At 32.4% G+C, this 20,166-nt stretch overlaps 7 protein-coding genes across 7 annotated transcripts; 3 read left to right on the top strand and 4 right to left on the bottom strand.

Moving 5' to 3' along the window:
• Positions 1-1,024: 1,024 nt before the first annotated feature.
• Positions 1,025-5,190, bottom strand: BX664DRAFT_265060 (kinesin motor domain-containing protein; the record flags this gene model as incomplete). The annotated part of the gene is made up of 14 exons (XM_051540847.1): positions 1,025-1,180; positions 1,250-1,537; positions 1,618-1,689; positions 1,776-1,873; positions 2,006-2,192; positions 2,674-2,796; positions 2,868-3,043; positions 3,243-3,384; positions 3,469-3,546; positions 3,625-3,728; positions 3,800-3,881; positions 3,978-4,121; positions 4,230-4,423; positions 4,842-5,190. Coding segments are annotated over 14 exons (2,193 nt in total), but the record flags the coding sequence as incomplete, so codon positions are not given.
• Positions 5,191-5,915: 725 nt separating this feature from the next.
• On the bottom strand, positions 5,916-6,692 carry BX664DRAFT_264666 (uncharacterized protein; the record flags this gene model as incomplete). The annotated part of the gene is made up of 4 exons (XM_051540825.1): positions 5,916-6,059; positions 6,130-6,230; positions 6,300-6,473; positions 6,530-6,692. The coding sequence occupies 4 exons, from the start codon at positions 6,690-6,692 to the stop codon at positions 5,916-5,918; spliced, it is 582 nt and encodes a 193-aa protein (XP_051399035.1).
• A 38-nt stretch (positions 6,693-6,730) lies between these two features.
• BX664DRAFT_335654 (arginine-tRNA-protein transferase-like protein 1) lies at positions 6,731-8,662 on the bottom strand. Its single transcript, XM_051545940.1, has 7 exons — positions 8,506-8,662; positions 8,386-8,420; positions 8,246-8,308; positions 8,062-8,184; positions 7,871-7,979; positions 7,427-7,802; positions 6,731-7,331 (listed from the first exon to the last, which is right to left on the bottom strand). The coding sequence occupies exons 1-7, from the start codon at positions 8,629-8,631 to the stop codon at positions 6,889-6,891; spliced, it is 1,275 nt and encodes a 424-aa protein (XP_051399036.1). The 5' UTR covers positions 8,632-8,662; the 3' UTR covers positions 6,731-6,888.
• An 808-nt stretch (positions 8,663-9,470) lies between these two features.
• BX664DRAFT_379795 (TIP41-like family-domain-containing protein) lies at positions 9,471-10,685 on the top strand. Its single transcript, XM_051548870.1, has 5 exons — positions 9,471-9,658; positions 9,721-9,903; positions 9,976-10,198; positions 10,275-10,436; positions 10,500-10,685. The coding sequence occupies exons 1-5, from the start codon at positions 9,537-9,539 to the stop codon at positions 10,605-10,607; spliced, it is 798 nt and encodes a 265-aa protein (XP_051399037.1). The 5' UTR covers positions 9,471-9,536; the 3' UTR covers positions 10,608-10,685.
• Positions 10,686-10,999: 314 nt separating this feature from the next.
• BX664DRAFT_335656 (uncharacterized protein) lies at positions 11,000-12,754 on the top strand. The gene is made up of 3 exons (XM_051545941.1): positions 11,000-12,098; positions 12,168-12,241; positions 12,312-12,754. The coding sequence occupies exons 1-3, from the start codon at positions 11,169-11,171 to the stop codon at positions 12,334-12,336; spliced, it is 1,029 nt and encodes a 342-aa protein (XP_051399038.1). The 5' UTR covers positions 11,000-11,168; the 3' UTR covers positions 12,337-12,754.
• A 647-nt stretch (positions 12,755-13,401) lies between these two features.
• Positions 13,402-19,438, bottom strand: BX664DRAFT_335658 (P-loop containing nucleoside triphosphate hydrolase protein). Its single transcript, XM_051545942.1, has 18 exons — positions 18,961-19,438; positions 18,769-18,871; positions 18,525-18,699; positions 18,325-18,446; positions 18,129-18,230; positions 17,448-18,031; positions 17,093-17,358; positions 16,958-17,018; positions 16,681-16,882; positions 16,498-16,604; positions 16,152-16,436; positions 15,828-16,056; positions 15,049-15,761; positions 14,685-14,957; positions 14,349-14,593; positions 14,128-14,282; positions 13,799-14,019; positions 13,402-13,680 (listed from the first exon to the last, which is right to left on the bottom strand). The coding sequence occupies exons 1-18, from the start codon at positions 19,222-19,224 to the stop codon at positions 13,501-13,503; spliced, it is 4,287 nt and encodes a 1,428-aa protein (XP_051399039.1). The 5' UTR covers positions 19,225-19,438; the 3' UTR covers positions 13,402-13,500.
• On the top strand, positions 19,358-20,033 carry BX664DRAFT_335660 (transcription initiation factor IID, 18kD subunit-domain-containing protein; the record flags this gene model as incomplete). Its single annotated transcript, XM_051545943.1, has 3 exons — positions 19,358-19,578; positions 19,645-19,742; positions 19,827-20,033. The coding sequence occupies exons 1-3, from the start codon at positions 19,452-19,454 to the stop codon at positions 20,028-20,030; spliced, it is 429 nt and encodes a 142-aa protein (XP_051399040.1). The 5' UTR covers positions 19,358-19,451.
• Between the last annotated feature and the right edge of the window lie 133 nt (positions 20,034-20,166).

Below are 20,166 nucleotides of genomic sequence, written 5' to 3' on the forward strand. Positions count from 1 at the left end.
CTGATCTCATGATTTACTTTGATGATACATTGTTTAAAACATTTTATTTCGAAGCATCCTTCATAATGAGAATAAAACAAAAAAAAAAAAAAATAGGGACATAACAGGGTATACAACCAAAAAGAAAAAAAAAAAAAAGAACCCATCAATGCATATTGAAAATGAATGGTGTAATAAAGGTTGACAGGTTGGATATGGTTTATCATAATGATACAAAAAAAAAAAGGTTTCATTCAAAAGGATTTGTCTTTCCATCTTGTGGTCTTTTTTCACGACGTTGCTGTCGTCTGATTATTTGTGCGTGATGCCATCGATCGTTCTCTTGCATCAAACGTGTCAGAACCACTCTCCAATGGTTCAATCGATACCGTCGTTTCCTTGGTAATAATGTAGGTGTTTGCTTCCTGGATTCCCATCTGTCATCTATGCTTGCAACTACAGTATCAATGGATTCTTTGCGTTGTATTCCGTAGAATGATGGTATATAATCACTTTCTTTTAATAATATATATTTTATTGATTCGAACATAAATAAAAAAAAAAAGGGAAGGAGAGATGGATAAAAGGCGGCAATTCTTTATTTATATAAATATATATACAAAAGGTAAAAAAAAAAAAAAAGCATGACTTGTTTGGGTCGGATAATTTGATATCTACTGTGCTTTGACGTAATACTAAAGTTCCCTAAAGTTCAATGCATCACCCTGATTAGTTCTTGATGCCGATTCAGAGAAAAAGTTCAAATCTAATTTTGGCGTTGTTGTCGTATACGTAGCTTTCTATAGGATCATATCCATCCAATGAGTATCATGATCAGTTATCTATATCTTTTTATAAATGTATACCTTCGTCGTTTCGTCGGTTTTTCTTCCTGGTTTCTATTGTCATCAAGATCTTCTTCCATCATCATTGCCGATGTGCCAAGAACAGGACTAAATAATACCTCATTTCCATCGTTGTCACATCCTTCTTCAGGCTAAAAAATAAAAAAATAAAATAAAAGTAGTCAACATATTTATTCATTTTATTTTGGTATATTACTTACATCTATTGGATCATCCACCATCATTTCTGACTCTATATTTGTTGTAGTGTCTATAGGTATTGTACTAGGAGGTGTAGTGATATTCATTGGTTTATCAAATGCTTCCATCAATCTACGTTGACCCACTTCCATTGTCTAGTATAAAAAAGGAAAACATAAAAGGGTGAATAAGGTTCCCTGTATCACCTACACGTTTGAACTTACTTTCAGCCGGGATTTCAGTTTCCGATTTTCATCTTGTAATACGTCCAAGGCGTCTCGCATATCAGATATAAGATCTTCTTCTTTTCCAGCATCTACTGCCACCATGATTAAAGAATCGCGTTTGTTGGACCTAGAATGCTTTGTTACTGATAGTGGTGGCGCAAATGTCGATATAGAGAGTTTGATATATTTTCGCAATAAAACTTGAGCTCGTCGTTGTAATCCAAAAGTATCTCGTTTGAATTGATGTTGAGAGATCAGTTTCAGTAATTTGCCCATATTTGATTCCTACAAACACACATATATGTAAGTCCCCCCCTCCTATTCTAATGGTTTCAGCATTCTATTGATCTTTTTTTCCCCTTTACCTTCACCATATCAAACGTAACTCCTTCGAATGTTTCCACCTTGGTCATAATAATATCGGCATCAGAGGAACACTATCAAAAAAAAAAAAAAAGATTAGGATTCTTACTTACTTTTTTTTTAAAGAAAAAAAAAAACAACAACAACAGCAAAACTTTACCTCTTCTGTTTTGAATATGGATCTTCTTAGTTTCTTTCGTAAATCGAGGAATTCATCAAAAGAAGTCTTGCTGGGTTTACTAATAGATAGCGATGATACTGATGTTGGTGTCGACGCAGGTAATAGCTCAGAAGTATCTAAGGATGATGTCGTTTGCATTTGTGATAACCCTGAGTGACAGGTGGCCGATGATGTTGTAGTCTGATTAGTGTGATCAGATGATGATGAACATTCTTTCTGGCTTGGTTTCTTTTCTAAAAATGGATTGTCTTCATCCATTATATCTTCATGATTGGGTCTTGTCATGCATTGCTGATGTTGTAGTTTTTCTATCATTTGGTCCCGTTTTTGGATATCTTTTATGAGTCGTTCCATGTTTGATTGGTCATTTCGCCTGTTCTTCTCCAGTTCGGCAATCTGCATAACAAATTAATGTTATAGTTAAAAATAATAATAATATCAAATCATATTACCTTTTCTAGTAGTGCATGCTTGGTGATATCATTATCTTGTACCCGTGTTCGCATTTTGTTAAGTTCAGATGTCAACACTTCTTGTCGTTGATATAGCTAGTAATGAGAAATAAAACGATTCCAAAATACATGAGTATGAGTAAAATAAAAAAAATCCATGATATCTTAGTTAAAGGTTTACATTTTTCAGGAATAAGTTGTCTTCAGTATCTATATCAAATAAAAAGGGGAGGTAAGAAATGGATAAGGATTATTATTTTTTCTTTAGTACTTACCATCAGTTGTACAAGATTGATCTAAATGTTTTTTGATATCTTCAGTAGTCGAGTTATTCTAAGTATATCAATAAAAAAAATAATTATCAGCAAAAAAAAAAAAAAAAAAAAGAATAATTTGCATTGTAAAAAGTTGAATCGATAGTATACTTCTCGTGTCATTCTTGACATATAAATTTCTTCCATTTTGCGTAATTCAATTTCCATTTCTTTGGAAACTTGTTGTCGAATATCGGATTCCATAGTTGCACACCGGGTTTCAGCATCCATCCACTATAAATCAAAAGAATGAATCATTACTATTCTCCCAATGCTAAATAATCCAACTTTTTGTTTTGTTGTACCTTGTCCCTAAGATCAGCCCATTGTGCTATCAGGTTATCGACAAAAGGATCTTCTGCTTCATCATCATCATCCTCCTCTTCTTCTTCTTCATCATCCTCATCTTCATCTGTTGAGTGGCATATATCCATATCTTCCGTAGAACCTGTAGTATCGCCACGATTGGAGTCAATTGACACTGAAATGCAAAATTAAAACAAATGGCATATTAATGATTCCATACTAATAAGTTTAAAATGACACTATTCATATATTACATACTTTGTTTTTCCTTGGATTTCCTACGACGTCGTTTAGCTAAAAAAAAAAAAAAAAAAAAAAAAAAAAGAAGAAGGAAATAATGAGTATATAAAGGATAATTGCATCCATTGTCTTACATGCAACCGATAGACTATTGATTTCAAGTTTGGGATGAATTCTTCTCCAAGTGGCAACATCTTTGGCAACTGCAGCAAATTTCATCACATGGCTATTTTCATCGAAACCAGTATCCGTAGGATTGACATTGACAACCATAACCTAACAATAGAAAACAAAGACAATATAAATAGAAATAAATGAGTTTGAGATATATGATTCATTTCCATGTATATTTTGTCTTACTGCTTTCCCATCGCCTTCAAAAGAACTTTTGAATAATTCAGTCAACCTGCTATGACGGAAAGGTACAATGGCACGACGCTAATATATATAAAAATAATTGGTTTTCCTTATATTAGTCATTGGATCTACTTTGTCGGTATTCTTGATTATATGTACCTTTCCCATAGCTGCTTTCAATTGATTCAGTCGTAATGTTTCCATACATTGTCCAAGAACCATCAAAGACTTGTTGATATTACCAGCTTCTTTCAATCTTTGACCTGACATAAGGTATAATTTAATTATCATTTTCTTCATACAACTTTCTTTTTTTTTTCTTCTTTTTTCTTACCAGAGTTCAGAGTGTTTCTGTATCGTTCCGATCCAGCCAGATCAACAATAGACATTTTAGATACCACAGCATAAGAAGGATCCTGTCCAAAAAATAAATAAAAGAAAAGGTTGATAATCTAAGTATATTCTTTTTATCACGAATACATCTTGTATTTTCCTGTCTTCTTTAAACTTACTTCAATCACATATTCATTTTCATATATCGGAACACGCACTATACGAATGGTAAATATACTATGGCTTCGACTACTAGTTCGATTCATCAGAGTTGAGAATACCGCTCTATTCCGTTGGCCTTCGCGTAGAATAGTATAGGCTTCCTATCATTATCCCGATAATCATGACAAAAATAGGTAGAAAGTCAATGTAGCATCCCTTTCTTTTAAATTTTCTTCTGTCCTTTTTTTTTTTTTTTTTTCCTTTCTTACCTCAATAGTTCGCACTTTTACTTCTTTGAGACCTGCTATATATTTGTGTCCACTTCGAAATTCGTACTTCAGGGCTAGTGATTTGCGTTTTTGTTGCTTGTCAGGTGCCACCAACAAATCATAGATACGTTCCGTGTAGATCTCAGCAAAGGATACCCAGATACCATATTCATATCTTTCATCAATTGGGATCACTAAGAAAAGCGAAAAAAAAAATAGGTTAGTGGATATTATTTGTTCTTTTTAAGTAGTAACAGTTTCTCTTTTACCAGTAGAATCAGGGCATGCAGGAATCTGATGTCCATCCCATAAATCGCAATTCTAGTGAAGAATCAATAAAAATAAAATAAAATAAAATAAGACATGTGGAGCCGCCAATATCTGTTATATATATATATATATATATATGACCCTTCGGGTTTGGTTGTTTACCGATGATCCAACATGAGCAGTTTCAGTACTTCCAGCTTGTTCAAGAATGAATCGATTTTCTTCTGCCTTGTCTTCATATGCTTGGACTAAACTATGCATTACTGGCTTGAGCTATCACCACCAACAAACATTGAATTAAAATTAGCTTATATCATCTCAATCCATTGCCATACCATACACTCTTTTGATTATGCTTTACCTTGGAGTCACTAGTATAATCCTTGATACTATTGAATAACACATCCAGAGTGCGAGGTAGTAATCCAGTATCCTGTCTTGTACCCATAATTGAGTAGGTCTTGCCAGAATTGGTGACACCATAAGCAAATATCAATGCGTTTTCACCTTTGAGTACATCTTTAATAAGAGGTAATGTGGTTTTATCAAAGAATTCTTGTTGTGATACATTTTCGGTAAATATCTTTGTAAATCGATAACGTTCAGGTGCTCTATTGCGTGTACGGTAAGCATTAGAATCTTCAGGTGGGGTCATGCATACTTCGCTATCGTCTGTGATTTGTAAATATGGTATGGTTGTTGCCACACTATCGTCATCACTAGTGGATATAGAAGAGACATTTGGTGTATGACAACTACTATTGTCCTCGTCTGATGGACGTAAAGGAGGTCGGATCCGGAGATAGGCCTATGATATAAAAGAATTGCGTACAAACACATAAAAAAAATAAAAATAAAAAAAAAAAATAAAGAATATATCGATTATGTGTTATCGTTTTTATTGATTTTACCTTGATAGGTTCTTTTTCTGGATTGTAAGCAAAAAAGTTGGGATCTGATTGTTGATTGTTAGACTGAGAATAGTAGTCTTGTTGAGTAGAAAAGTCAGGAGGAATTGGTTGTTTGAATAATTCACGCGCGGCATGAGCAAATGTTTTAGATCTTGTTGGTGTATGTATTCTTTGAGGTGTTCGTTGAGTAGTTGTTCGTGGTGATGCTGCATAACACCGTCCTGGCGTTGACGATTCTTTACTATAATAACCCAAATAGAATAATAAAGGAAAGAGGAATAGAATGAGTGAGAAAACAACAATAAAATAAACGTGACATATATGTATAGCTTTTTATCAGAATAAGTAATGTACCTTAGCATTTCTTTTTTTTTTTTTTTATTGATCAGGAATGTAAGAATTGAGAAAAAGAAAAGAAAAAATAATAATAGAAAAAAGGGGAGAAGAAAAAAAAAATAATGGCGTTCGTGTTGCCTCAATGGTAGGCAAAAGTCCGCTTCTGGCTTCATTTTGACAGAACATTTTTATTACCTATCCATTGAGGAATGGCAAAAGAAGGAGGAGCTGTACCAAGATTACTATACCTAAGAAAAGTTGTTGGAGTGATGTTAAAAGAAACAGATTCAAAAATACAATGGACTGTTGTTCCCTATAATAACAATAAAATCAATTAGTTAATCATATCATACCCTTTTCTTTATCATCACTATCAGCTTTACGGGATAATTCACCATCACTCTATAATGATACTGAGCTGATTCATCATAGATTTCTAAAGGAAAAGTTGCTTCACCACTATGATCATTTAATGAATAGATAGCTATGATAAAACAAAAAAAAAAAAAAACTATATTAGAAAAAAAAAAGACTTTTTAAGTATATCACTTACTCATATTTTCACCAGGAATACTTTCAGCAAGTTGACCATTATTTAAGACACGAATACGAGTAATAGAGTCAGGAGGGATCTTCATTTTAGATTTATCCACTTTCCAAGCAATCCTAGCCATAGAGCCACTTTGATACGACAGACCAGGTTCAGTAGGATAAGTGATTTCAAATCCTGTGCTCACAAAGAGGAAATGAGTAACATAAGGTTTCTTTAAATTAGGAACTTACCAACACAATAATCTGGATTAGTTCTAGGGATATTGATACCATAAGGATGAAGATCCTCCGTTATCACAGGAGGACAATTCTGACGCCGATGATTTGTAGCTTGAATTATATTGACAGAGAAAATGATGATCAAGAAAGTAACAAAAGAAGATCCAACAAACATGATGAATTGAAATGATGAATAATGAAAAATAATACAAATCAAGGGAATAAAGATACTTTATTTATATGGGTATCCTGAACAGATTGGGTGAAAAAAAAATATGTTGTCAAGAATATATAAAGTTTTTTATTTTGTGATCAAAAGAAATACTAAACTAAATATATACATAAAGGATAAATCTAAATTATAAAATTGTTCAACAAAGAATCATACGGTGAGCTAATTCCAACCCAGTAGATGCCACATAATCCTTGATTTCATTTCGGAAACTTGGTTCTTCATGATATTTCAGTAACATTGTCACAGGCACAACTCTGTTTCTTCCAGATAATACAAGCACTTGGTTCAAATCGTCATCATCTAATGATGCCGGATCCAGCCATCCAGGAGGGATCAATGATGTTGTCGCACGTCTTTTGTTGCTACTATCATCGTCATCATGATGTCGTTGTTCTGCTGTTACTGTTGCTGTTGGAATATCCTGATTCGAGCGTGAGAAAGAGGTATATCTGTGTTGATCTAATAAAGGTTTGCAAATGTCGTTAAAAGAGTACCAATCATATGTTTCTGGGTCCAACAAATCCGAGGGATGATACTTGGCCTTGTATTTCATTTTTTCGCATGAATGTATATAAAAACCTGTTTTTTTAAAAATAAATAAATAAATAAATAAATAAATAAGTAAATAAAATAAAATAGAAAGTCAATGCCATCAAGATATCATTCAAATTTACCCATATAATAATATTTCAAATCCGGAATGGATAAATGATACTCTTGCGTTAAACTGATTTCGCGTAAGGCACTATAATTGCCCAAACCAAGGAAGGAGTAATCCGTATCATACATATAATAGACTGATGATACACAATGCGGTAATATATCCAGCACTGCGACAGCAATCAGGGTTCCATCCAAAATGTATTTCTGATGATAGCTTCCCCAGGTCACTTGATCATTCACTCGTTCCAATTCCATAGGAGTATCCACTAAGAAGCGCCTAAACCCTTCCTTTGAAATATCTGATGGTTTATCATGATGAACTTGTTGCTGATATTTATAGTATAAAGCATATTTTTCTTCAGTAAATGATGAAGGTTCTAAAACAATCTATGTGAAAAAAAAAGAAAATACAGAGATTAACTTCAATATAAAGGACAATTATTCTTTTCTATTACCTTGAAGGAATGATCATTTGAATCACTTGACTTTTTATCTTGTTCACCAGCATGAATCATTTCTATCAAGGACAGATCTCCTTTACCAGTCGATTTCTTTGGTGGTTTTCTAAGTATCAAAATAGACCCGATTTGTTGATGAATTATTCAATCATACTTTCCAAAAAAAAAAAAAAAAAAAAGATTCTTACTTTGATTCTGAAGAGTGTGTAGTGCTTGATTGATGTGGATTCCATTCGCCATGAATAAAACGGTTGAACTTGTGTAGTATCTTTCGTTGAGACTTTGTTGCTTTGAATTTTGTCGCGTCCAACCTATGAAAAGAGAAAATATGAATATATATATATATATATATAATATATTGCCAAGACATACCTTATAGTATACTGAGGACAACAACTTTGACGTAAATCAGGTTTGTAGAGGTATTTTCCAGATCTATATAGAAATGTTTATAATTAATATACTAGCCAATATGCTGAAAAGAAAATATATATATAAATATTCTATCTTACCTTCTCCATCCTCTATCGATGAGTGCTTGATAATCCTAATAGTAATAAAAATAAGAAAGATGAGTTCATACCATGTCGCGTTTCAACACCTATTATTATCATTATCATTATTATTATTACTTCACAAGTAAGAGAGTGAGCCCAAATACCAAATGTGTGAGAAGTTTTTTTTTGGTGACAATAACCACAGTTATGTTCACTTTTTCCAACAACAGTTACAATGGATATTTCTTGAGATGATGACATTACCAATTTATTCGATAAACAAAAAGTGAAAGACGTGAATAGACTTTTTGAAAAGCAGGAAAATCAAAAACTACTCTTTTTTAAACCACCGCCTCCAAATAAAAAAAAATGTGATCTCGTCCACAGCCTTCTTTTTTTTCCCTCCAACAATGCATGAATACATCAATACTTCAGTGCATCAATCAACAATCCATTTGTTCGTCAAATAGGATAAATATAGCACTTCAAATTAATTCTTTTTTTTTTTTTTATTCAATAAAAAATTATATCATTGACCATACTATGTAAAACTTAATCCATCCAGCAGATATAATGTCATGTTTATCTAGTAGAAGCTTAGTTATTTCTCTTTTTTTTATTTATTATTATTAGCATTCTTTTATTTCTTACAGTTCCATTTTTATTATCATGATGATGATTATCTATAACACCAACAATATTCATGAAAAATTACAATCATCTATTGATTACACTTGTTTACGTTCGCCACGACTGTTGAATGCTTTGACAACTGCAATAAAAAAAAAACGAATGTCAACACCTATTCATCTATTATCTTATATATATATTATTTCCATTCCAAGTATCAATTTGCTCACAAAAAAAGTATCTCTGGATATCGAAACATTGAAATAGTTACATGCTACCCATTCTGGATTGATTGAGGTAGTATGTACTTTGATATGCTGGCTTGTAAGTAATCAAATAAAAATTGGGAACTTAACAATCAATTCTCTTTCCTTTTTCGTTTCGGTCTTCAAAATTTATCTTCATGGGGGAGGGAAAAATACAAAAAAAAAAAAAAAAAATGCCAATTTTCTTTTTTCTTTTTTCTTTCTTTTTTTTTTCTTTTTTTTTGAAAACTTTTTCTCTCTTCGCCTTTCATTCATTTTTTTTTCTTTATAATGTCATTTCAACTACTTAAGGAAGGCAATCCTCGTACTGGACAGATTCAAGGTATTACTTGTGATGGCTGGACCATCAAAAGTAAAAAGGCGCCTATATGCAACTCGATTGAAATAGACAGGTAAAATATAAAAGATTATGATGAAATAGGGTGATATATTCAACTATATATATATAAAATAGATTTCAAAAAGATTATGGGATTCCTCCACCAGAAATGATATTTGGTAACAATTATGTAGAAATAGCAAAAGGAAGTTTAAAATATACTTGGAACGCGTTTGACGCTTTGGCCTTGGTGGATTCAAGTGCAAGTAGTGGAGATTATATCAAAGTGTCTTATGCAAAAGAATGGTCCCGAAAAAGGTAAGGAAATAAATGATTGAAATTATTGTATATATATATATATATATATATATAACACAGAATCTTAATTAGTAAACATCAAGATGTGAAGGATGTGGTGAAACCTTATGATTGGACATATACCACAACATATAAAGGAACAAAAGATGTTGATACCGATTGGGAAAGAGTGGATGAACCTGTAATAGATGTGGAAAGATTACAACAAAAGGAACCTATTCTGTTTTATGATGAAAATATATTATATGAAGATGAATTGGCTGATAATGGAACTGCAATGCTATCTATACGATTAGTAAGTAAATAAAAAAGAAATATTTATTTATTTTATTTTATTTATTTATTTATTTATTTTTTTGGTTTTTGAATAGCGGGTGATGCCAACCTGTTTTTTAATATTGCAACGATTCTTTTTACGCGTGGATGATGTCTTGTTTAGGATTAATGATACAAGAATTTTTCATGAATTTGGATCATCTTATCTATTTCGTGAATATACTTCAAAAGAAGATCATTATTCCAATGTTCGAAAGGTAAATGATATATATTTATATATACTAATGCTAATCTATGATTTTTTTTTCTCTTTTGAGTAGAAACTGGAAGGTAATGATATTATCTTACTGAATGATCCCAATTGGGTATCTTCTACTTTATCATCCAATACTGTGACAGTTATGGAAAGGGATCGCTTGCGTATATAGTTTAATGTAAATTAGTATAGTTGATTGATGATATTTTCCTTTTTTTTTTTTTTCAATAAACGTTCGTCGTTAAGTGTGGATGATAGATTTTTTGGAAAAATGTGAACTCCAGATATTTTTGGATGAAGTTAACAAATAATGATGATTATTCTATTAAATCGAATCAATGATCCAATCATTATATGTCATAAAATAGTATATGGAATATAGAATTCATAAAATAAAATTAAAAGACTACTTGTAAGAGATCATCTAAAGTTTTTTATTAAGAGCATAAAATTCACGTTAAATTATTAAGAAGGAACGGAATTTGAAATACTGCAAGAATGGAAAAAGGGGAGGAGGGTTCTCAATATTCAAATATCAATTTGTTTTTTTTTTTTTTTTTTTTTTTTGCTTTCCACTTTTTTCTCCTCTTTTTCATAATATTATTTTATAGTCTATTTCTAAAATATTTGATCTCTTTTGTTTTTATTATTAAAAGAATACGACTTTATTATACTCTTATCTTTATATATTACAACAAAACCTCAACAATAATAAAGAACAAGATTACTCATCATGAGTACCGATTCACCCATTGCTCAAGTACCCGATCCCAACACCGATTATGAAGATGATTTGATTTATCAACAAAACGATGAAGATGATGGCTTTGAACAAGATGCTATTCCTCAAATATTAAAATTGGATTTGCGTGGTGTACGTGTAGAACTTGATCGCGATACTCTTGTCAGTTTACCCGAAAGTTTACTCATCGCCATGTTTCCCAACGGACTTATTCTTGGTGGACGACAAGATGAATATGAAGATGAAGATTATGATCGACATTCAAGAGATTCAGTAGGAAACGGCGATAAATCTTCCTCTAGTGGTAACGGTTCATCTCAAAAAGATGAAGATGACGACTTCCAAGTGACTTATGTGGATTTTGATCCTGTTTGTTTGGAATATGTCTTACAATTTTATCGACAAGCTCAACAACTTTCTAATGAATTACAACAACAACGACTAACGAATTCTACAACTACAACTGAAACGACAAACAGTAGTAATGAAAATGGTACTTCTTCTCTTCCTCCGGCAATGTCCATGTCCACTTCACCTGCTTATTATCCTCTACTCGATAAACAACCTATTATCGTTTTACGTGAAGAACTCGAATATTTTTGTGTACCTTCTCAGAAAAAGTTACCAGTAGCAGATATGGCAACATTGAAGTTACAATGTGGACAATATTTACGACATCATGACGAGATCTTCGCTGCTCTTCAAAAAAGTATCGCTCGAGAAAATAATATGGCCGAACAACATTTGATCGATATGCTTTGTGATGCTGGATTCTCTCGTAATGATCGTTGGGGTCATCGTGCTTTGGAACCTATGCGTACCTGTATCATCAGTATGGGTTTGGTATTACTGAAGACAACTGGTCCTGATAATCATATGCCAACAGCTCAAAAGTTATTATTGTTTTGGAGAAAACCTGCTGTAAGTACTTTTTTTTTTATTGTATTCCATTTAGATATTCATTATTAATTTATTTATTTTTATCTTTAGAGAAAGTGCTGGTGGGATGGAAATACTGTGGATATTCAAGGGCAAACGGTTAGGTTATGGGCAAGAAGAACTTGGTAAAAGAAAAAAAAATTATTCATTACTTTTTTGTTAATTCTTTTTTTTATTATTATATTACTATTATAGGTGCTTGGAATTGGCTTTAGTTTAAGAAGGAAGAAGTCAACATTTGCCAGCGATTTTGACATGATACCCATCTATTTTACGAACCCTATTATTTCCCCTCCATCCTCCTCTTTATTTTTTAAATGATTTTCTTTCTTTCTTTCTTATTTCCACATTCCCTTTTTTTCCCCCTCTTTATGATCTTACCTTCCATCCTTCCGTTATTTCATATTGATTCTATTAAAAAAAAGTTACCAATCATATATATATATTATGTATGTCCATATTACCATTCCCTGTCCTTCAATCATTACTTTTGTCAGTAATGTATCCTTTCTTATTGACCAAATGCAAATCTCTTTCTCTCTTCCCCTTTTTTATTCATCCTACTTTTGTAATTTTTCTTCTCCTTTTTGTTCTTCTTTTTTTTTTTTGTCTCCTTTGACTTGATTTATTCTCTTACCAATGCTATAATAAAATTAACAAAACCATGAACTTACATGCCTTATTCATCTTTTTAGATAAAAATTGTTTGTTTTAAATGATGATCCATAGGATGATCACCAATATGGAATTGACGATGCTCTCTTTTATTATTATTATTATTACTCTGCTGCACTCATTAATGAGGGTTGGGACTAACGGTAATGATTGGTTTCAATTCGGAGATCTTCATCATCCATTATGCACATTGACATTAAAAGTCATGTACGCATTGCACAAACTAACACATTTTGTAAATCCTATCTTTGGTATCCAAGGAAAAAAAAAAAAAAAAAAAAAAAAAAAAAAAAAAAAAAAAAAAAAAAAAAAAAAAAACTATAAAAGAATAAATAATAATAATAATAATAATAATAATAATAATAATAATAATAATAATAATAATAATAATAATAATAATAATAATAATAATAATAATAATAATAATAATAATAATAATAATAATAATAATAATAATAATAATAATAATAATAATAATAATAATAATAATAATAATAATAATAATAATAATAATAATAATAATAATAATAATAATAAAAAGCTCCAGAGTATCAGAGTGTTTATTTACAGAACAATGAGAATAAAACAGAAAAAAAAAAAACAAAACAATAAAGGAAAGGATGTATGAGAAGAAAAGAACAGAAGGGAGGGAAATAATAATAGGTGTGTGATTAAAATAAAACAAAGTGCAGAGCAATCAATCTCTAATCTAATTTTCTTGTGCGTCATCCATTTCTTGATGGATCAATTCTTCAGCTTCTTGTTCAGCTTCTTGGATTTGTTCTTGTCTGATCATCTCTTCGTCCAATTGTTCTTGACTGAGTTTGTATACTAATTTGCCCATTTCTTCTACATGATCCATTTCGGTAATATCCTTGTGTACATCCACCTAAAAAAAAAAAAAAAAAAAAAAAAAAAAAAAAAAAAAAAAAAAAAAAAAATCATATATAAATATATAAAAAGTGGGGGGTCAATAATCCTTCCTGCATCATATTATTCCTTCTTACCAGTCGATTGGTAGGATAGGATTCATTGTGTTGTAAACATAATTTATCCGGACGCGCCAATAATTGATCAAAAACGGGTTTCAATTCATAACAATTTTCAAACAATCCACGACGACCAAACACATAGAGACCAAGGCGAGCTCTTGACATGGCCACAATCAATCGTCGAACATCACGAAGATGACCCACAGTCTTAGTACGGACTAAAGACAATAGAATGTCTAGAATGATAATAATAATAATAATGAAAGTTAAGAATCAAACGAAAAAAAAAATATCCAACAAAATAGATCAATCACATAAAAAAAAAAAAACACATATCTACTTACAATCATTTTGCTGTCCTTGATATTGATCCACTGTCGATACAGCTGCAGGTCTACCAAAGAATGGATTCCAAGCACATCGTCGTTGAAGGACATCATTGATCAAAGAACGTTGACCATTATACGTTGTCAAGATGGTGATCTTTTCCGCAGGATATCTACAATCAAAAATATATAGGTTCGTAAAATGAGTATTAAGATAAATTCTAATGATGATGATTTACCCTATCAGACGCATGTATTGATAAAGTGCCACAACATATTCAGCTTCGCCCACGTTCTGATAAAAGTAGGCCACTGGTTCCGATTCACCTTGTCCATGATAAGGACCCACATTAATGAATTGGTAATCATATGTCAACCCTGCGTTTGCTTGTAAGAATTCGGAATTGGTCAGTACATTGGGTAAGTCACCTAATTGATTATATCTCCAACTATAAAGTTTGGCGAGGGATGATCTGGCACGACCCTACACATATATAAAAAGAAAAAAGACAAATCACGATTAATATTCTTTTTTCTTTGATTTTCCCTTATATATATATATATATATATATTACCTGAGCATCCAATTGTAATGCCGGTACACCCAAACGTATAAATCGAGTAAATAAACTCTGCTCCATATTGCCATATTGTTGAAAAGCTAGATTCTTTACTACAGGTGGCAATTGATTGTGATCACCAATAAGGATAACGCGTTTCAGTCGATTTTCTCCATCTTCTGGTTCTTGTAACAGTAATGGAATAAATGTTTCTACTTCCAGAATTTGAGCAGCTTCTTCCATCACCACATTATCGTATTTGAATTTCAATGATACTAGTTCTCGTCGCTAATAAATATGAAATAAAAGAATTGATCAATATATGAAACATAATCATCTTCCTCCATCACGTTCTTTTTTTTTTTTTCATCCTCTTTACCTTGAGAGCAGCATGAGTACAAGTCATGGCGATAATCTTTGCTTCTTTGGTAATCAAGTAGTTGGCACGATCAGTACTATAACGTAACAATTCAAAAGGTCGTACATCTTCCAATTCTTCAAATAATTTTTCCAAATGTCGGAAGCAACCTTGAGCCACATCAATAGCATCATCCACCGTCATGTCATCGTTAAATAAGGGTTGAGGTGCGTTGGCGAAAAAGACAGCAAAAGGGAATTCATCTCGTACATCTGCTAAAGTCATATTCTTATCTGTTGTTATCTTGTCGTGATAAGGTGCCCATCGTGTTTTAACATGATAGTTATAAAAGTAGCCAGCTGTTTCGCAAGTCGATCCATGTTCACCAGGGATTTCCAAAGATTGTGATAATCGATCCACTTCCTTCAAAAGTTCAATACGTCGTTCCAGGAAAGATGTCACACGTCCAAATTTACTGAAACTTAATTCAGTATTGAGTTCTTCTTCACCATGACCAAGACGAACCAAATGGCGAGAGTCGATATCTAATTCCATCAATTTCTCAAAAATTTGATTTAATGCTTGATTGCTATGTGTAACGATAAGTGTATGTTGATTCGGATGATTATGATAAAGATTGGCGATTGTCTGTACTGCAACATCAGTTTTGCCTGTACCAGGAGGACCAACCACCATTGTCAGACCATGATTCATACCTGAATGGATGGATTCAACTAAAATTTATCATAATCAAATTATAGATCAGTATTAAATAACTACCAATTTTTTTTTTTTTTTACCTTGTACTGGAGTGAAAGGTACATTGTTTTGTTTTGGTATATCTTGAGGATAGGGTCCCATATTTGGTACTTTATATGAAGATACTTGAATAGTTTCGGGAGTATCTACATCCATTGCTTTTGCAGATTTCTTTTTCTTGGATTTGGCATTCACTTGAGAATCGACTTGTGTATGACTGAGAATAAAAGGAGGTACCATAGCAGTTTCATCAGGAATAGGTTGAATCACCTTGAAAAAAAAAAAAAAAAAAAAAAAAAAAACGTTATTGATTTAGATATCATGTCTATAAGTTTTTTTTTTTTTTTTTTTTTTTTTTGTTTTACCTTGTCAGGAAGACTTTGTTTCAAATGGTCCCAATTCAAAAAGGTATCCCGGAAGTTAAGTTCACGAAGACGAGAAGGAAGATTTGAATAGTGTGCACTTGCAGGATCACCATAGCCCAAAAACACCTTTTGTAACCAATCAGGTACAACCAGTTCACTTTGCATCAAATCACGAATGGTTTCTAAAACGGCCTTAAAGTTGTTTTCTTGAGGTTTTCTTCGGACAAGAATGTTGAAAGTGTCATGAACGTCTTCCATGCCATGACTGTGTTTTTGCATATCGGTCTATATAAAAACAAAAAGAAACGTATCAGATACACATATATATATATAAGTTTTCATCTACCTTGAATTGATTTGGGTCTAATGCTATACGTAAAGTTCTAGTGGCACTAGCAGATTGGAAAGGTTTTTCTTCTGGAGCGGATTTTGCAGCTTGATCAATAGTATGACCTACATTTTCATGAAGTAATGAATGATCGATTCGTAAAACAATTCCTTTTCTTTTAAAAACAACTTTATGATTTACCATCATTTCCAATAACATCCACGATTTCAGCACCACGAATATACTTGATACCAAAATGTTTTCTAAAATCTTGACCTTCTTGATATGGAGTTGCCGAATCATCATGTGGTCGAATAGTCAAGAGGAAAACAATATCATGCTTTCTAAGGCTATCCCATTCAGCACGAATCACCTTGGAGTACTTGCTAACGTTAAAGGAAACCTGATGATATATCAAAAATAATAGTAAGTCTCAAACCTTCCATTCTACAATGATTCCATTTTCCTTTCTACTTACATCAGCCGTGACTCGAGAAGGTTGATCTTGGCCAAGTTCCGGTCTACCAACATCAACAATGCTATCACAAAAATAAATATAACAATAATAATGATCAGAAAAATGATATTAATAGTTTATCTACGTGTCTATTACCCAAAAGAATCAATTGGAAGCGCCATTCTTGCCCAACCGGACCATTCAATTGTACGTTCAGGATAGGTTAAACGTGGTCCAAGTCGTTTGATCACATCTTCAATATCTTGTCGGATTTCGTATGAGCTTTCTAATCGGAAGAGGTTGAAATTGCGTAACAAATAATCGTGTATAGTCAAGAATTGAAGATTGAGCTTAGGAAGAGCTAAAGGTCGTTCACCAGTATAGAATTGAGTTTGAATAAGACTGTCTTTAAAGAGAGTATCCTATAATATATATATATGTGTGCGTGTTTAAAACATAAAAAGCATAAGTCATCCATCTATCTCAACCATCCATCACAAAAATTTCTTACCTCATCAGGATACAAAGGTGAGGAGTTCACTTTTTCAATTTGACTAGTACGTTTTTGATACTTATCCACTAAGCTTTCAATCAATAGATCCTTCTTGTCTACAAGACCATCAGTAATCAAAGAATCCACTATAGGCTGTCCACGAATGTTCAAACTATCACAGATACGGCTTAGATCGTCAACGGATGCTTTTTCAAAATGCCACAGGAGATCTGTTCGCTGTTCAATAGATCCCAAGTTTGCTAATGGAAGATCGGGTAAGATATCTTTATAATCGCGGAATATGATATGTTGAAGTTGAATGAGTTGTGCAGAATGTTGTTCTGTCATATCCAAATCTGTAAGAGCCAATCCAGTTTGATCATTGATTTCGAATTTGGCATAAAAGGCAAGGTTTTCCAAAAGTTGTTTCATTAATTCTACATCCTTGTTGTCACGTCGAATAAAAGGTGCCAATTTACAAAGGACCACTATCTGATGATCGTCTAAAAGTGTGTTGAAGAAACGTCGTGTAGGTAGTTGTGCTTCCAAATCGATCAGTAATTCAAAGAATCGTTCACAGTACATAAGTAGTTCGTCGTCAACTAAAAGAATAAATTAAAAAAAAAACATAAACATTTGCATCAATCAGTGTAACTGAAATAAATCAACAAATACGTTTTGTATAACCGACTACTTTACCTTTGCCTTCCGCTGGAATTTCATATATCTTTCCAACAAAATCCATCAAGAGAGCACTGAGCCAGTTGCGATTAAAGTCCAACTTTTCCTTTTCATTATCATCTGCACAAGGGGGGAGAAAGAGAGAGAGATTAATTAACCTTCTCATTGTAAATGATTATCAATGATTATTCCTTTTTTTTTTTTTTTTTTTTACCTGCAAGATTGTATTTCTTATTGCTTGAATTCCATAATTTTCGTACAGGAGGATAATCATTCAGGATCTGTTCACGGCGATCATCATGACCAAGATTTTGCCAAATTCCAATCGTCACCAACCTAAATGTATGTATATATATAAGGACAGAGTTAGGACAATGAAATATGATTATCTCCATTTTCAATGATCAAACTTACTTGAGACATTCAGTTCTGATAGTGGTGTTTTCCAAACTTTGAAAGCAAAGTATCAAAAACATCAGCACGATACGTTGAACCCGAAGAGGTAATGTCTTTGATTCAGAAGGAACGGCTAAATGAATCACACGATCAAAGAGAGCACTAAATTTAGCAGTATCATTGGAGAATATTTCTGCATAGAAAGAAAAAAAAATATGAGTTAATCTTTCCATTCCATCGCTTTATTCTATATTTATTTTACCCCATGGTGATACGCGTTGTCTCGACTTTTCATTAACGATCATACAAATAGACAATACGTGATTGAGAGTAGCTGTTTCCGAGTCAAAATACGGCCATAAATACTATGGATCGGTTGTTATGTAAGAAAGTAAAGATAACAAAAAAAAAAAAAGAAAGGTTAGTATCATGTTTGTCAAGTTCTATCAATTACCTTTTCGAGATATTGGGTGAATTCGAGTAACATGATCTTCTTTGGGTCGTAATTAGAAGATACTAAATGAGTTTCAATAATATCTTCCACTAGTTTTGGGTCCCATTTTGGTTTGGATTTACCACCATAATGCTTTTTCGCCAGTTGAGAGATGGGATCAGATTCAATGTCGTGTAAGGTTAAATTACGAAATTGACTAATACCTTGAGGTCCATGAGCAGTAGCTTCTCCAGGAGCAGCATGAAGTGGTAAAGTTGTTTGCATCGTCTTTTCGTACTATTCCCAAGGTGACCTTTTTTTTTTTTTGCTGATAGTGATAGTTGTCTAAGCAAAGTCAACAAAAAGAAAAAGGGAAGAAGAGAATTTCAGTCTGCGCGACATCTTGTTATTTGTTTGGAGAAAAGTCACTTTTGCACCTTTTTTTTTTTGGGTCGTGAATTTGAAGCACCGATTTTTTTTTCTTTTCTTTCCTTTTTCTTTAATCTTATATCATGAACGAACCTCTCAAAGACTCAAAAACTCCAAAAGATGTAAAAGACAAGGATATAAAAGACCGCGAAGCTGGTGTGGGTCCTGGTCGAAGGAAGACTGTACGAAAGGGCATGTTTGCAAAAGATTGTAAGTTGGTGGGATACATAGATTTATTTTAACTTGTATTAATTGCCTTTTTTTTTTTTAATCTAGTGAAACTACTCATGTATGGTTTTGGTGATGCTCCAACTCCTTCTTCAGATTCTATTGCCCTTATGGATGATCTAGTGATAGATTATATTACAGAAATGGTAAGAAAGAAAATAAAAAAAAGAGACATTCAATTTGTTTGCAAGCAATCATTGGTTTACCTTTTTTTTTTTTTTTTTCAACAGTGTCAAAAGGTATCGAAAGTATCTGAAAGTCGAGGCAAATTACGTGTGGAAGACTTTAAGTTTGTGTTGCGAAAAGATCCAAAGAAATTGGCACGTGTGGAAGAACTATTATACATGAATGAAGATATCCGACGAGCAAAACAACTCTTTGACGAAAAGGAAATGGAGCCAACCGAAGAATCTCAACAACAACAACAACAATAATAGTAGCTATAGATGTCTTTTTTTTTCAAATTATTAGTTTTATCTATTAATTTTTATACCATATGGGCGATCTCATTAATTCTCTCTTACTATTTCCCTTATATCTTCCATTTTGTCTGTAGATAATAGTTGTACA

The sequence above is a fragment of the Halteromyces radiatus genome, assembly GCF_025201355.1.
Source record: "Halteromyces radiatus strain CBS 162.75 chromosome Unknown BX664scaffold_5, whole genome shotgun sequence".
Classification (NCBI taxonomy): domain Eukaryota; kingdom Fungi; phylum Mucoromycota; class Mucoromycetes; order Mucorales; family Cunninghamellaceae; genus Halteromyces; species Halteromyces radiatus.

Excerpts from the sequence above, each read along its gene's own strand:
- BX664DRAFT_335654 (XM_051545940.1), bottom strand. The coding sequence starts at position 8,631 with ATGTCATCATCTCAAGAAATATCCATTGTAACTGTTGTTGGAAAAAGT. Across the intron at positions 8,309-8,385 it reads ATCGATAGAGGATGGAGAAG|ATCTGGAAAATACCTCTACA; the intron begins GTAAGATAGAAT and ends ATTTCTATATAG. Across the intron at positions 8,185-8,245 it reads TGTCCTCAGTATACTATAAG|GTTGGACGCGACAAAATTCA; the intron begins GTATGTCTTGGC and ends CTCTTTTCATAG.
- BX664DRAFT_379795 (XM_051548870.1), top strand. The coding sequence starts at position 9,537 with ATGTCATTTCAACTACTTAAGGAAGGCAATCCTCGTACTGGACAGATT. Across the intron at positions 9,904-9,975 it reads AAAGAATGGTCCCGAAAAAG|TAAACATCAAGATGTGAAGG; the intron begins GTAAGGAAATAA and ends AATCTTAATTAG. Across the intron at positions 10,437-10,499 it reads ATTATTCCAATGTTCGAAAG|AAACTGGAAGGTAATGATAT; the intron begins GTAAATGATATA and ends TCTTTTGAGTAG.
- BX664DRAFT_335656 (XM_051545941.1), top strand. The coding sequence starts at position 11,169 with ATGAGTACCGATTCACCCATTGCTCAAGTACCCGATCCCAACACCGAT. Across the intron at positions 12,099-12,167 it reads TGTTTTGGAGAAAACCTGCT|AGAAAGTGCTGGTGGGATGG; the intron begins GTAAGTACTTTT and ends TTTTATCTTTAG. Across the intron at positions 12,242-12,311 it reads TTATGGGCAAGAAGAACTTG|GTGCTTGGAATTGGCTTTAG; the intron begins GTAAAAGAAAAA and ends TTACTATTATAG.
- BX664DRAFT_335658 (XM_051545942.1), bottom strand. The coding sequence starts at position 19,224 with ATGCAAACAACTTTACCACTTCATGCTGCTCCTGGAGAAGCTACTGCT. Across the intron at positions 16,605-16,680 it reads GGATGTTATTGGAAATGATG|GTCATACTATTGATCAAGCT; the intron begins GTAAATCATAAA and ends ATGAAAATGTAG. Across the intron at positions 13,681-13,798 it reads CCTATCCTACCAATCGACTG|GTGGATGTACACAAGGATAT; the intron begins GTAAGAAGGAAT and ends TTTTTTTTTTAG.